General features: G+C 37.0%; 1 protein-coding gene across 2 annotated transcripts in view; it reads left to right on the forward strand.

Annotated features, from left to right (window-relative positions):
* rnf145a (ring finger protein 145a) overlaps positions 1-13,624 on the forward strand; it is a 34,744-nt gene that overhangs the window by 9,931 nt on the left and 11,189 nt on the right. For both annotated transcript variants that reach the window (XR_009649398.1, XM_060885497.1), the window contains exons 2-8: positions 37-239; positions 6,101-6,209; positions 7,471-7,562; positions 9,453-9,688; positions 11,412-11,587; positions 11,772-11,912; positions 12,611-12,793. Coding sequence is in view for 1 of the 2 variants with exons in the window: in XM_060885497.1 (XP_060741480.1) it covers positions 56-239; positions 6,101-6,209; positions 7,471-7,562; positions 9,453-9,688; positions 11,412-11,587; positions 11,772-11,912; positions 12,611-12,793 (1,121 nt within the window). In the remaining variant the exon portion in view is untranslated. The remainder of the gene's footprint in view (positions 1-36; positions 240-6,100; positions 6,210-7,470; positions 7,563-9,452; positions 9,689-11,411; positions 11,588-11,771; positions 11,913-12,610; positions 12,794-13,624) is intronic.

A 13,624-nucleotide genomic window follows, 5' to 3' on the forward strand; every position in this document is an offset into this window, starting at 1 on the left:
TTTGGTTAAAAAAATATATATATTTTTTGTGTTTAGTGGGAAAGCAAGCTGTACAATGGCAGTGAAGGAACGTGTAGAGGCTGTGCTGAATGTGGGCCTGCGGGTTCCCAGCATCATGCTTCTGGAGGTGCTATACCGTTGGGATGTGAGCTCCTTCTTCCAGAAGATCCAAAGGAGCAGTATGAGCAACAACCCCCTCTTCCAGTATAAGTACCTAGCCCTCTACCTCCACTATGTTGGTGAGTCCAGTTTCGTAAATTTATAATACCTTATTTGAAATTATTTTTATATAAACTATAGCATTGTCAATAAATCAAATGCTGCTAAAATACTTTAAATAAATACTTTAAACAGTATTTAAACAGACAGAAAGAGAGACACTATGACAAACAACTATCTAGAATTGCTTGGCACCAGACAGATGTGAAGCTTATAGAATAGAGCATTCTCCAAAAGTCTCCAATATTGTCCATTATTTGGCAGAATCAAACAAACAACAATAAAAAACAGTGTTTTAAATGGCTAAAATGAACAGGCTCATAAGGAAATCAGACTCCTATTACCACTCTATCTAATGAATGTGGCTGATTTTGCCCAAGGTCTGTGGATAATGGAGGTGAGATGAAGACAGTGATGACAGAACAGAGGGGGGAAACTTAAATAGAATGGTGGGGTTCAAACTTTATATAAGGGGGTAATGCTTCAAATCAGGTCATGATATTATTTTTGGTGTGATGTGATCTGTTTTTGGCCTTCCATCCTCCTTTTCTCTCCATGCTTGTATGTATCTCTCATCCCTTGTCTCTCTTCCTGTGTTATTCCTTCTTTCTCTGTATGTCTATCTCTCTTGTAGTTAGTGTTTTCAGCCTCATGTCCTGAAATTTAAAAATGTCCGCATTGACATGTTATCAACTACCAAACACATACATAGTTCACTTTAACAGACACTGGACTCATTTATCAATCACACTTGTATATGTGTGTCACTTATTTACATTTAGAGACACCAATAAAAGTAATTTAAAAAATGCCACAGAAAGCTCAAAAACAATGTCTAAACAATAAAACAGAGTTTTCTAATTTTGTGGTATTCTTGATCACATCAGCAATAGGCACAGAATATCTCTTAATATTATAAGGATGCCATTCTTTTTGTTTCAATTGAATGAGTAGATTTATTTTTTGAATCTTCAATCTTTTTTTTGGTTTTAGATTGATTTCCTTGAAGTCATTAAAGCAAGGGCATCCAATCTTATCCACAGAGGGCCGGTGTGGGTGCAGGTTTTTATACCAATCAAGCAGAAGCCACACCTGATTCCATCTGTTTAATCAGTTGTTCTTGGTTTTTAGTAGACTCTGGCATGGCTTCTGCTTGGTTGGAATGAAAACATGCACCATACCGGCCCTTTCCGGATAAGATTGGACACGGCTGTATTAAAGTGTAACAAATGAATTCCCAAAGCTCTTCAAATTAGTATTTGAAATAAATGTGTATTTGAAATAAATAAATTGTTCAATCAACATCATAATGCATTTATAAAATAGCAATAACAAATACCAATTACAGTATAAAGTGAGTTTCAACTTTTAGTCGCAAGTGTAAACTTGTACAAATTCATGAGCTCTTGTGGGAAACACAAATGTTTTGCTGAACAAACCGGATTTTTGTGAATACCGCATTTCTTGTGAAAATACACATTCACAGAAACATTTATTTGTATCCAGCTTGATTAATGAGGCTCTATGTGTACTGTATGTGCATAAATTACTGTGCGTGGCACTAAAGAGAATTTTCCCCTTAATTGTATGAATCTCCTTGCCTTTCTGAATTGCCCGTTATGGTGTTATTTATTTATTATCTTTGTTTACACTACATTTTGTTTTCTTCACATTTGCAAGCTCACATTTGATCTCACAGAGTAAACCAGATGAATTCATTCAGTGTAATATAGTGCATTATTTGCCTTTCAGTTATGAAAGCAGACCAATAGGATATTTCACGTAACCTTCTACTAATTTTAATAAAAGTAGTGAAAGTGGTCCTTTCACAAGCCATGAGCTGAAAACATTGATATAAAAGTGGATTATAAAGTTTATAGACTATAAGAAAGGACTGATAGTGATGGAATTGCATTTAAGGCTTGTACTATCAGTTCACCTTTGGCCAAAACCAAGGGTACACTGATATTTAGACAAACCAGCTGTGTTACTTTGAAAGTCCTCTAATTATGCACTTAGATTTGGTGATTATCACATTTGATGGTAGCAGAATGAAATTACAGGCATAGAGGACAAATATAGAAACATTATAGAACATCTTTTGTGAGCGAAACCACTGGCAGTCCCTGCTTCCTCTGCTTGTGTTTTAATATTAATGATCTCTTGTGCAGGCAGGTTGCTCATATTTCATGGTTCTGCTTTTGTACATTCAGTTTTCTTAAAGCTTTATTTTGTGCATTTTTTTTTTGTTTTGTTTTGTTTTGCAGCAAAGTTTCTTTGTATTTTATTTTTATCTAGGGAATAAAAATAAAATGTAGGGAATGAAATGATCCAGAAAAATTTGATGACAAATTATCAATAATTAACATTTTAATGATCATTTTGTCTAAATCTAGCAGGTTTCTTAGTCTGTTACATCCATTTTTTCCCCTAATACATTATGGTTTAATTAGAGCATTTTGTCCGGTGTCCATTCTCTTACTGACAACATAAGTATATGTCTATGAGCTTGTGTATGTGCGCACAAGTGTGCATGATTAAGTATTAAATACTTAAGTATTTGGAGTGTAGAAATATGGATCCTGTGAAAATGGAGTTATAATTTATAAATGGCTTTAATTATTAAACCTTTTTGCATTTTTTTTTTTGTTAAATCCCTTGAATTATAGCTGACATTTTACACTTCAATCACATCTTTAATTGCGTGATTGCGTTATGGTGGTGTATAGAAACAAAATACTATAATTCTGACTTAAGAGTCAGCTTTATTGCCAGGTACCGTGTTTAAATGCATATACGGAATTTGACTTGGTGTACTGGTGCATAATACCTAAGCATAAAAATAAGAGTTTATAAAAGAAAAAATATGAATTTATTTAGGTAAGTGCTTATTTAGAGCCTGCTTAGGTCAAACTACATTTGCAAATAGGTTTTAATAAATTGTATTTACCTCTACTGATGTCTTCATTATTTAAACTGGAAAGGTGATTGACAGGCAGTATGTTTAAATACTGAATTTTAATTTATCTTCATAAAACAAACTTTTATTTTTTTTTTTTTTACTTTACAAAGCATTCACACATCAAAAATATGTTACTTGAGTCAAGAATAATGTATTTTTGAAGTCTCCTGAACTAAACGTCTCATGGCCTTAGGGATGTTTTTTCAGCATATAATTGTTGTCTCATAAGGAAATTTTACTTCTTCTTCTTCGTCGTCTTCTCCTTTTTTTTTAAATTTTTTTTTAAATAATATATATATATATATTTATATATATATATATATATATGTGTGTATATATATATATATATATATTATATATATATATATATATATATATATATATATATATATATATATATATATATATATTTATAGCCTTGTTTTTGGGTGTATTTCTGTTACACTCACACCTGCACATGGACTTTAACATACAGCTCATGTTGCTTCCTTGATAGTTAAAATGCTCATCATTTCTTGATCTGCTAAATTTTGCCATATTGCAAATAGCTGTTTGTGTTTTGTCCATTTGTGTAAAAAAAACAAAACAAAAAAACAAGCAGAGACAGTGATTGGATAGCAAAATCTTCAAAGTTTTCACTGAGACCAACAGGGAGTATTTATACTGCAGAAAGGTGTAGTATGCTGTGTTATCTATTGATAAACAAAAGACGTCAGCTGAAACAGATGTGGTGGTTGACTGGCAGTATGGCGAGTTTATTATGCAAAGGCTTCTCTAAATTAGGAACTAAGAAGCTGGAGTTCTGTGTTCTGAACATGTTTATCAAAACAGAACAAAAATAATGTACATTTTAAAAAAGATTTAATATTTAAAGGGGTGGTAAAACACGTTTTTTCGAAGGCTTGATTGTGTTTGTTGGGTGCACTCTAACATGTGTTCATGCTTCGTTTTTTAAAAAAATGCATTATTTTTCATATATTTTACCTTTATTCTACACTGCTCTGTCCCTCCTTGTAAAACGGTCTGATGGCTTCCGGTTTCTATGAAGCCAGTCCCTCAAAAATAGCAATGGGCTTAGATTGGTTAGCTGGCCCAGTGTGTTGTGATTTGCTAACCGCCTAGTGCACGTTTTTCAGAAACGTCACGCCCCTCCACGAAGCTTTCCTCCGTAAAATGTGCAGCACAGAGAGGGAGATTTGGGTAATAATTATGAGGGACCGAGTTAAAAATAAATTTTAACCATTGATCCCTAACTTCCCCGTCCCTAGGAAGGCTAAACAAAGTGGACCTGCAATCCGGATGAAAATAACAGCGTTTCGTCGGCATCGCGGCAACGACACTCCAGCCTACTGACTATACCACAACAACTCTTCTCCACAGCCCCCCCCCCCCCCATTTAATATTCACGGAGGAGGGGTTTATGTTAATATCGGGGTTAGTGACGTCAGCAACCCTGGAGGAATGTCGTGTAGTCCTTACCGGCCGTTTGCTGTAGTCCTTAGAAATGGATTTCTTTAAAAGCAAATATCTCCCTTTGCTTAAAACTTTGAACGTTGTAACTTTGCAGATGTTGTTTATGCTCAAACAGGAACATTACACACTAGCTAAAGTTAGAAAAGTGAAATCGTGTTTTACCACCCCTTTAAATTCTTTCTAAATTGGTACCCCTATGAGAATGGGAAAAGTATTAGTGATCAATGGTTCATGAACGTAAAAGAAAATTTGCTTGTCTTACTATAGTCTTGTATAGTTGATTGGAGAATTTGCTTCCTTCATCTAGTTGGTAGTATTTTCAAACTAACTGGCTGCATTTCCTTTAAGTCTGACTCACAGTTTTTCTTTACTGACTTCTACTAGTTGGCAGCTTCATGCAGCAGTGACTAGTGAGTGCATTAGCTGTCTTATCTATGCAACCTTTATACAGTCATGTGACAATTGTGTTGCGCTTACCAAATTTAAATATATAGTCATTTTCCCTCCAAAAACTAGACATTTAAAAAAATGTGGGGAAAAATAAGTATACACAAGATTAGTTAATTATCATATTAGAGTGACTACCTATATAAAAGCAGACCCTTTGGCTGGATGGAGTTCTGGAGCCACACATATATATCTACATCGTGCCAAGAAGAAAGGACATCTGCCATGATCTCAGGGAATCAACTGTTGCTGCTCATTAGTCTGGGAAGTGTTATAAGGCCATCTCCCACAATTTGAAATTCATCATTCAACAGGGACAAGATTTGTTTACAAATGGATTGTCCCTTCTCTCCAAAAGGAATATGGTAGCATGACTTAGGTTTGCAGAATAAAGTCATGTTTGTGGTTCTGGAACTTCTGGAACTATCACTTTTGAGGTGATAATTTGGGTTTGTTTTGCATCCACAAAACCTGGGAAAATTGTAGACAAAAAATGTGACAATGATGAAGTGTTCAGTAGCATTGGTTTTTACTCCCTGATAAATGAGAACTTGAATCGAAAAACTGTACTTTTCTTTTACTTATGATCCTATATACATAGAAACTGTTAGTATCTCAAAAATATTTGTAAATGGGATACTGTGTGCCGTTAAAATTCATAAACACTAGATTAGACAGTTTGTGAATAATTTTACACTTTTGCTTGCTTATTTGCCATGTGTATGCATTTGCACTGATCTTTGTTCATCTGGATTTGATCATTATCTTTGTTTCCTTTTCCATTTCCTGCTCTGCTTATGACCTTTCTTCTGTCTTGACATCTGTAATGTGCTAGTCTGCTTCCACAGTCATTTTGGATAAATTGCTTTCGTCTTCCAGTATTCTGCCAACTCTCCACTGGGTGGGGAAAAAGCTCATTTGTGAGCTTGTATATAGGGATTGTATGCTTACATTTGACTAATTTGACATTTGACATTTTCTAACATAGCTCTTTTTCAGGTTATATTCTTAGTCTGGTTTTGCTGACCCTGCCTCGTCAGCGTCTTGTTCAGCTCTACCTGTATGTCCTCACTGCACTATTGCTTTTCGCTGGACACCAGATTTCAAGGTAGGCTTCCGGAACATGCATTTTATACAATATATGTATGATAATTGTATATGATGACAATTCCAGGACAGCCATGATGAGGGTTAACAGGTTTCTACTAAGACGTTTGAAATCAGCTGTGTTATCTTTATAAACTGCAGCTCATGTACTACTGGATGAATGGAAATTAACCAGCTTGGCACAACTGGCTTGCATCACTGTGGTCAACAAGTTAGAGATGCGTACCGTCTAACCACAATAAGGGCTAATTATGCTCCCTTGACTCTTTGCCTCACATAGCTGTGGCATCATTGAGGTTTGAACTGAACAATAGACTGATTGCTTATTATAGCCCATAGTAAACAATAGTCCTTAATACAAGCTTGTATACCCTTATAGTCTAATTGCTTTCCACATGGTTGTGACCATGAAAACGTGAATTTGCAAAACGTGAAGTGGTCACATTTTGTGCAGCCTGAACTTAAATGGACTTCCATAGTATTTGTCGTAAATCTGTATAAAATAGACCATAATGTATGTGTGTGATGGGGCACCAATTTAATTGTAAAATGAATGCAATGCTATTTACATATACAAGGCAAACGCTGTACAAGAAATTACTGTGAATTTCAAAGATCAAGTCTAACCTTGAGCACAATGTACTGGAACAGAACCTGCCCTGAAAAAAGTGCCTACTGAATATTAACGAATGAATTATGGATAAAACTCACTGATCTGAGCATAAAGCTTATCAATACATCATAAAGCGGGATCAACAAAGCCTGTTCTGAATACCAGGAAATTCTAGTTAATAGAAAGACTGATTTATAGAGCATGTTGAAGGCTAATGATGTGAGTATTGTAGTGATCACAGACTTTTGTTTGTTTATTTTCATTTTTGAAATGTTTATGCTAAACCAATTGTGACACAGCAATTACAGGCAAATTGTAACTAATCCCTCTGCCTCTGTTTAGTGAATTCCCAGAGCTAAACATAGCTTGGTGTAAATTTGTCTAAGACTGGAACGATGTTACTGTCTGTCAGAGAATCTGACTAAAAGCTTTAAGTAAGCTTTAGCTGACACTTTTATAAGAGAAGCTTGTGTAGTCTGAGAAATGTACTCAGCAAAAATGTCCTTGGTTTAGTCATATGATTAAAGAAGTGATGCTTGGTGGTGTTTTTGCTTATGAAGTGCATGTTTTCAGTTCCCGGAATAGCTGTCCAGAGACGTATGTTTTCTGTTTCAAGTCTGTGTCCTATGGTTTTTTTTCTTTATTTCAGGGACTATGTACGCGGTGAGCTGGAGTCTGGGTATGAGGGCCCACTCTACTTGGAGCCTCTGTCTATGAACCGGTTCACCACAGCCCTTATCTGTAAGTTGCTTTAAAAATCTTTTTGTTCTCTTCACATTGAGGTCTTCCTCACACATCCTGAATCTAAGGGTGTTTTCACACCTAGTTCGTTTGAGCCCTCCAAACGCTCTCGGAGCGGTTCAGTGTGTATATGTGAACAAACCATGTGATCTGAGACCCCTTAAAAGGACCCAGAAGCGAACCGGAGGAGGTGGTCTGAGTACGGTTCGTTTGTGGGTTCATTTGTGGTTTGATTTGTGTGTGACATGTGAAAGCAATGAGGTCCCGGTCCGCTTTGCCTTTCGTTTCGCCAAATGTCCCTGGAGGCTTGCCATACCTGCAGCCGTGTTCCGTCACTGTGACTGCTGAAAACACAAAACTTTTCGTCATGGCAGGTCGCGGAGTCGTGTGGTCTTATGAAGAAAGCTGTGCACTTATTGATATTTGGAAAGAGGATGGCATTAAACGGCAACTATTCTCAACACATAAAAACATAAAAGTATTTCTTCTGTTTTCTCAAAAACTGAAGGAAAGGGGGTACAAAAGAACAGCACTACAATGTCGCGTAAAAGTGAAAAAACTACGACAGAAGTACATGAGCACCCGTTTTTTGAATACCCAAAATCCATTGCTGCACAGAATTCTGGGTTCTGAGTTCTTATGAAGTTGAGGTGTGAACACAAAAGGGTCTGAGATCACTTCAGTACTAAAGAGGACCAAAAAGAGAACTGGTGCCCCTTTTCCACCAAAAAGAACCAGGTGCTGGTTCAGAGCTAGTGCTGGTGCTGGTTCAAAGTTGGTTCCACTGGCGAACCTTCTAAGAACCGGTTTGCCTTTCCACTGGCGTCACTGTATACGTGTCACGTGTCTCAGCAACTTTAGCGCAGCAGCGGCAAACACAAACACATCAGCAATGGCGGATGTTGCTTTACTGTTAATGCTCATGGCTTTTTGAACCTAAATTAGCATCCAAATGCGGCGAATCCAAAGTGTACGTGCAGCTCCATGTAATCTGTATAAACGGAGGTTGTTATCGAGAAAGTACATAACGTTATTTTATCATTAACACAGAGAAAAGTTAGCCTTAGCATGTAGCTACCTACTATCATGTGTGCTGATAATGTATCATATCGCGGTAAAGTAAAAGTGTATTAAACATTAGTATACTTAAGATACATTATCAAATGCGCTAACATTAGCCCCGCCCACAGCCCCTGACACAAGCGGTTTTTAAGTCTAGACCAGCAACGTTTTGGTGCTACTTAAGAACCACTTTTCCTGGTTCAGACCCGGTGCTTTGGCTGTCAAAACAGAAAGAACTGGTTCTAAATTAGGCTCTGGCTCCGAACCAGCACTCGAACTGCCTCGGTGGAAAAGGGGCATGGGTTCTCTTTTGAGTCCACTATATTGTGAACACCAAACGGACTGGGGTCACATTCGGCTAGTTCCTTTTCTGGTTCACTTTAAGTGAACTGGGTTTGGTTCTTTTAAAACGAACTATATGTGAAAACACCCTTAGTGTGCATTCCATGATGAGCTCACTGTTTCAAACCACATGGGGTTTTTTTTAAGCAATGTTCAGCTGAAGATTTAACTGGCATCAGCTGAGCTCATTCTCTGTTCTCACTCTTGTACCCAAAACCTCCCAGTTCTATGTTTTTAATTGGTATTTCTAGCTTTCAACACTTGACTTGACCTTTCTGTCTCTCTCTCCATTGTGCCATCAGTAGTCATCTTAAGGTTTTTGATGCCTAATTTTCTAATTCCACTTAATTAATCTCTATATAGTGAGGCTACATATTATACATCTCAATAGACCAACAACCATATGATCATTGTTATTGGTGTATTTAATGACAGTTTGGTGATTTCATCATTCCTTTGCTTTTTCTGAATGTTGCATTTGTGCAGGCCAGCTGGTGGTGTGTACCCTGTGCTCATGCGTCATGCAGACCAAGCGGATCTGGCTCTTTTCAGCCCATCTACTCCCCCTGGTGGCCAGATTGTGTCTCGTACCTCTGGAGACCATTGTGTTTGTTAACCGCTTCGCCATGATTTTCACTGGACTTGAGGTCATCTACTTCCTAGCCTCTAACCTGCTAGTGCCCTTCAATCTTGCCAAGACTGCATACAGGGAACTGGCTCAGGTCAGTGAGCACATATACACTCATAACCTAACAGGACATCAGAAAAGCTCCAGTCACTGCACAATAAGTCTCAAGTATAAAATTTAGTCAAAAAACCATTTCGTCTCATTAAACCATTTCAATCAGACCTGCATTTCTTGCCAACCATAACACTGAAGATATGCACATGTACAGTGAGGGAAAAATTATTTGATCCCTTGCTTGATTTTGTAAGTTTTCCCACTGACACAAAAACTATTAGTCTATCATTTTAATGGTAGGTTAATGTTAACAGTGAGAGACATAATAACAAAAAAATCCAGAAAAATGCATTTCAAAAAAGTTATAAATCGATTTGCATTTTGCATGAGTGAAATAAGTATTTATTTCAATCAACTAGATTTCTGGCTCCTAGCTTGTTACCATGGCCAAGACCACAGACCACATCTGTCCACAGATGTCAGGGACAGGACTGTAGACCTGCACAAGGCTGGAATGGGCTACAAGACCATCATCAAACAGCTTAGTGAGAAGGTGACAACAGGAAGAAACACAAAATAACACACCAGACCCCTCGGTCTGGGGCTCCATGCAAGATCTCACCTCGTGGAGTTTTAATGATCATGAGAACGGTAAGGAATCAGCCCAGAACTACATCTTGCCAGTGATTTCACACCAGCTGGGACTATAGTTACCAAGAAAACTATTGGTAACACATTACTGAAAGGACTGAAATCCTGCAGCACCCACAAGGTCCCTCTGCTCAAGAAAGCGCATGTACGGACCTGTCCGAAGTTTGCCAATGATTCAGAAGAGAACTGGGTGAAAGTTTTGTTGTCAGATAAGATGAAAACCAAGCTCTTTGGCATCAACTCAACTTTCCATGTTTGGAGGAGGAGGAATGCTGCCTAATACCCCAAGAACACCATGGAGGTGGAAACATTATGCTTTGGGGTGTTTTTCGCCAGGAAATTGAAAATGAGTCGTGGATTGGTATTCCACCATGACAAAGACCCAAATCACATGGCCAAGGCAACAAAGGAGTAGCTCAAAAAGAAGCACATTAAGGTCCTGGAGTGGCCTAGCTAGTCTCCAGACCTAAATCCCATAGAAAATATGTGGAGGGAGCTGAAGGTTCAAGTTGCCAAACGTCAGACTTAACTAAACGTTGCTAAACGTCATCTTAAAAGGATCTGTAGAGGAGTGGGACAAAATCCCTCCTGAGATGTGCGCAAACCTCTCACTTCTGTGATTGAAAACAAGGGTTTTGCCATCAAGTACTAAGTCATGATTTGCAAAGGGGTCAAATACTTATTTCACTCGTTGAAATGCAAATAAATTTATAACTTTTTTGAAATGCATTTTTCTGGATTTTTTTTGTTGTTATTCTGTCTCTTACGGTTAAAATAAACCCTTAAAACATTAAAATTCTAGACTAATCATTTCTTTGATTTCACAGTTAGTAAGGGAGAAACTAATGCTACATATTCTGTGATATTTTTATTCAGGAAAGCCATGAATAATATGAAAAATGGTTTATAAATGAACATTATAAAAGAATTCGCAGCTTGCACTTACATGTAGCATTAATTTAGGAAACCAATTGTTAACAATTGTTTATACAAATAGACACCATATGATATTGACTATTAATAATAAAGAAAAATTAATTGTTAATTCATTTATTATCAAAAAAGCAATAATGACTGCCCGTAATATATGTAGGCTTTTCTTTGCGTTCCAGGTTGTGGAGGTGTATGGGCTTCTGGCCCTCGGGATGTCCCTGTGGAATCAGCTTGTTCTGCCTGTGCTGTTTATGTGCTTCTGGCTAGTTCTGTTTGCTCTGCAGATTTACACCTATTTCAGCACCCGAGACCAGCCTACTTCCAGGGAAAGGTTGCTTTTCCTTTTTCTCACCAGGTAAATGGTTGTTACAAAGCAATTGTCATTCAAAATCTTTCAATGTTTGTGGATACATCTTATAGAAAAATATAAACCAGTTTCAGTTTTCCAAAATGCTTAGTTAAATTTTAAGCTGATCAATTTTAGAGGCAGAATGACTTCAAACTTTGTTCAGGCATGCTTTTGTCTTTGTGTTTTATAGTATTGCAGAATGCTGTAGTACTCCATACTCTCTGCTGGGGCTGGTGTTTACGGTGTCATTTGTAGCTTTGGGTGTGCTCACTCTCTGCAAGTTCTATCTGCAGGGATACAGGGCCTTTATGAATGATAACACAATGCACAGGTATTATGTTTTTTTTTAATCATTCTTGTCTCAGACCCCTCAGCATCAGGATATGCTACCCAGTCCTGTCAGCATCATTTAACAAAGCCTAACTAATGCTGGACTAATGCAATTAGATTCTAACTGAATCTCATTTTATATTCTGTTAACAATATACAGTCACAGTTTTACAGAAATCCAGATGTACAGTTATATTTTCCTATAAGTGTATATAATACAAAACATGCAATATAGAATAGAATAACAGGTGTCAAATCATCAGTGGCTTATTGGTATAGTTTAGAGTTGTACTACTACTAATAATAATAATGTGACTTTCACTTCATCAATAAAACATCTCTGCTTCACCAGTGCATTAATCTCTAAACAATATTAAATGGAAAACGTTATTAAGCATACACCTGTATGGCACAATACAGACTACGGAGTGGAACATTTTCAACACCTGTAAACATTTAGGGCCCATATTGAATATGATAAGTTAATATTAATTACAAAAAATATTTTGAACTATTTTGATTGTAATTAAAATATTTTTTAAAACTTCATAAATATACCAATGAAGCATACATAATAGCACATCACTTGAAAGGAAAAATGGGGTTAGCAAACACACATATTTGCATGCACAGTACAGAGAATACACCAGAGACCTATACACCTCAATATCATTTTTTCTTTCTTTCTTTCTCTGTTAGGGGAATGACTGAGGGAATCACGCTGTTGATTCTTGCAGTTCAGACGGGTCTAATTGAGCTCCAGGTCATCCATCGAGCCTTCCTACTCAGTATCATTCTCTTCATTGTGGTTGCTTCCATTTTGCAGTCTATGCTGGAGATTGCTGACCCCATAGTGCTAGCACTAGGAGCATCCAGAGACAAGTAAGTTGTTTCTCGCATAACGCATCGAAAAATAGTTGTACAGTCATGTGAAAAAATTAGGACACAAAATTAAATATTCAGTTCTTTATTAAGAAATGTCAACATTCCAATTTCTGATTTGTTTTATTTTGTTCCTGTGCATGAAAGTGGTATAATTGCATGTAAACAACAAAAAGAATCATGTTTTTACTTATTAAACAAAAGAAATCAACAAAATGACTATTTCAGCTGAGGAAAAAGTTAGTACACCCTCTGCCCTAAAAGGTAGTGTTTCCCCTTTTGGCTGAAATGACCTCAAAGAGACATTTCTTGTAGCCATCTTCTAGTTTCTGACGTCAACTGGATGAAAGTTTCTCCTACTTCTAAATGCAGAATTCTTTCATCTGTGTGATGTTTGAGGGGGTTCTTGCATGCACAGTTTTAAATCACAGTATCACAGTGAAAATTAGATCTTGGCTTTGATTTGGCCAATCCAGAATTCTCAGTTTTTTACTTTTCAGCGAGTGCTTGGTGGATTAAGGTTTAGTTCCACTTCAGCTTCAGTTTTTTGACAGATGGTCTCATGTTCCTCAAGCACCTTCTGATACAAGGTAGAATTCATAGTGGATTCTATGATGATGAGCTGGCCACCAAATAATTTAATTTAAGACATCTGTCAAAAGCACATTATTCCAGAGGTTTTGGCCTTTTGTCTGTGTTTTGACAGCAAAGGGTTCCTCCTTGCACACCTCCCATGATAAAGTTGTGCAGGGGTGTGTGTGTGTGTGTGTACAATTTCACTTTTGACCTGCTTTTGTAACACACCTCACTTCACAACTTAGAATATGCATG

This window comes from Tachysurus vachellii, chromosome 13 (assembly GCF_030014155.1).
Source record: "Tachysurus vachellii isolate PV-2020 chromosome 13, HZAU_Pvac_v1, whole genome shotgun sequence".
NCBI classification, from domain to species: domain Eukaryota; kingdom Metazoa; phylum Chordata; class Actinopteri; order Siluriformes; family Bagridae; genus Tachysurus; species Tachysurus vachellii.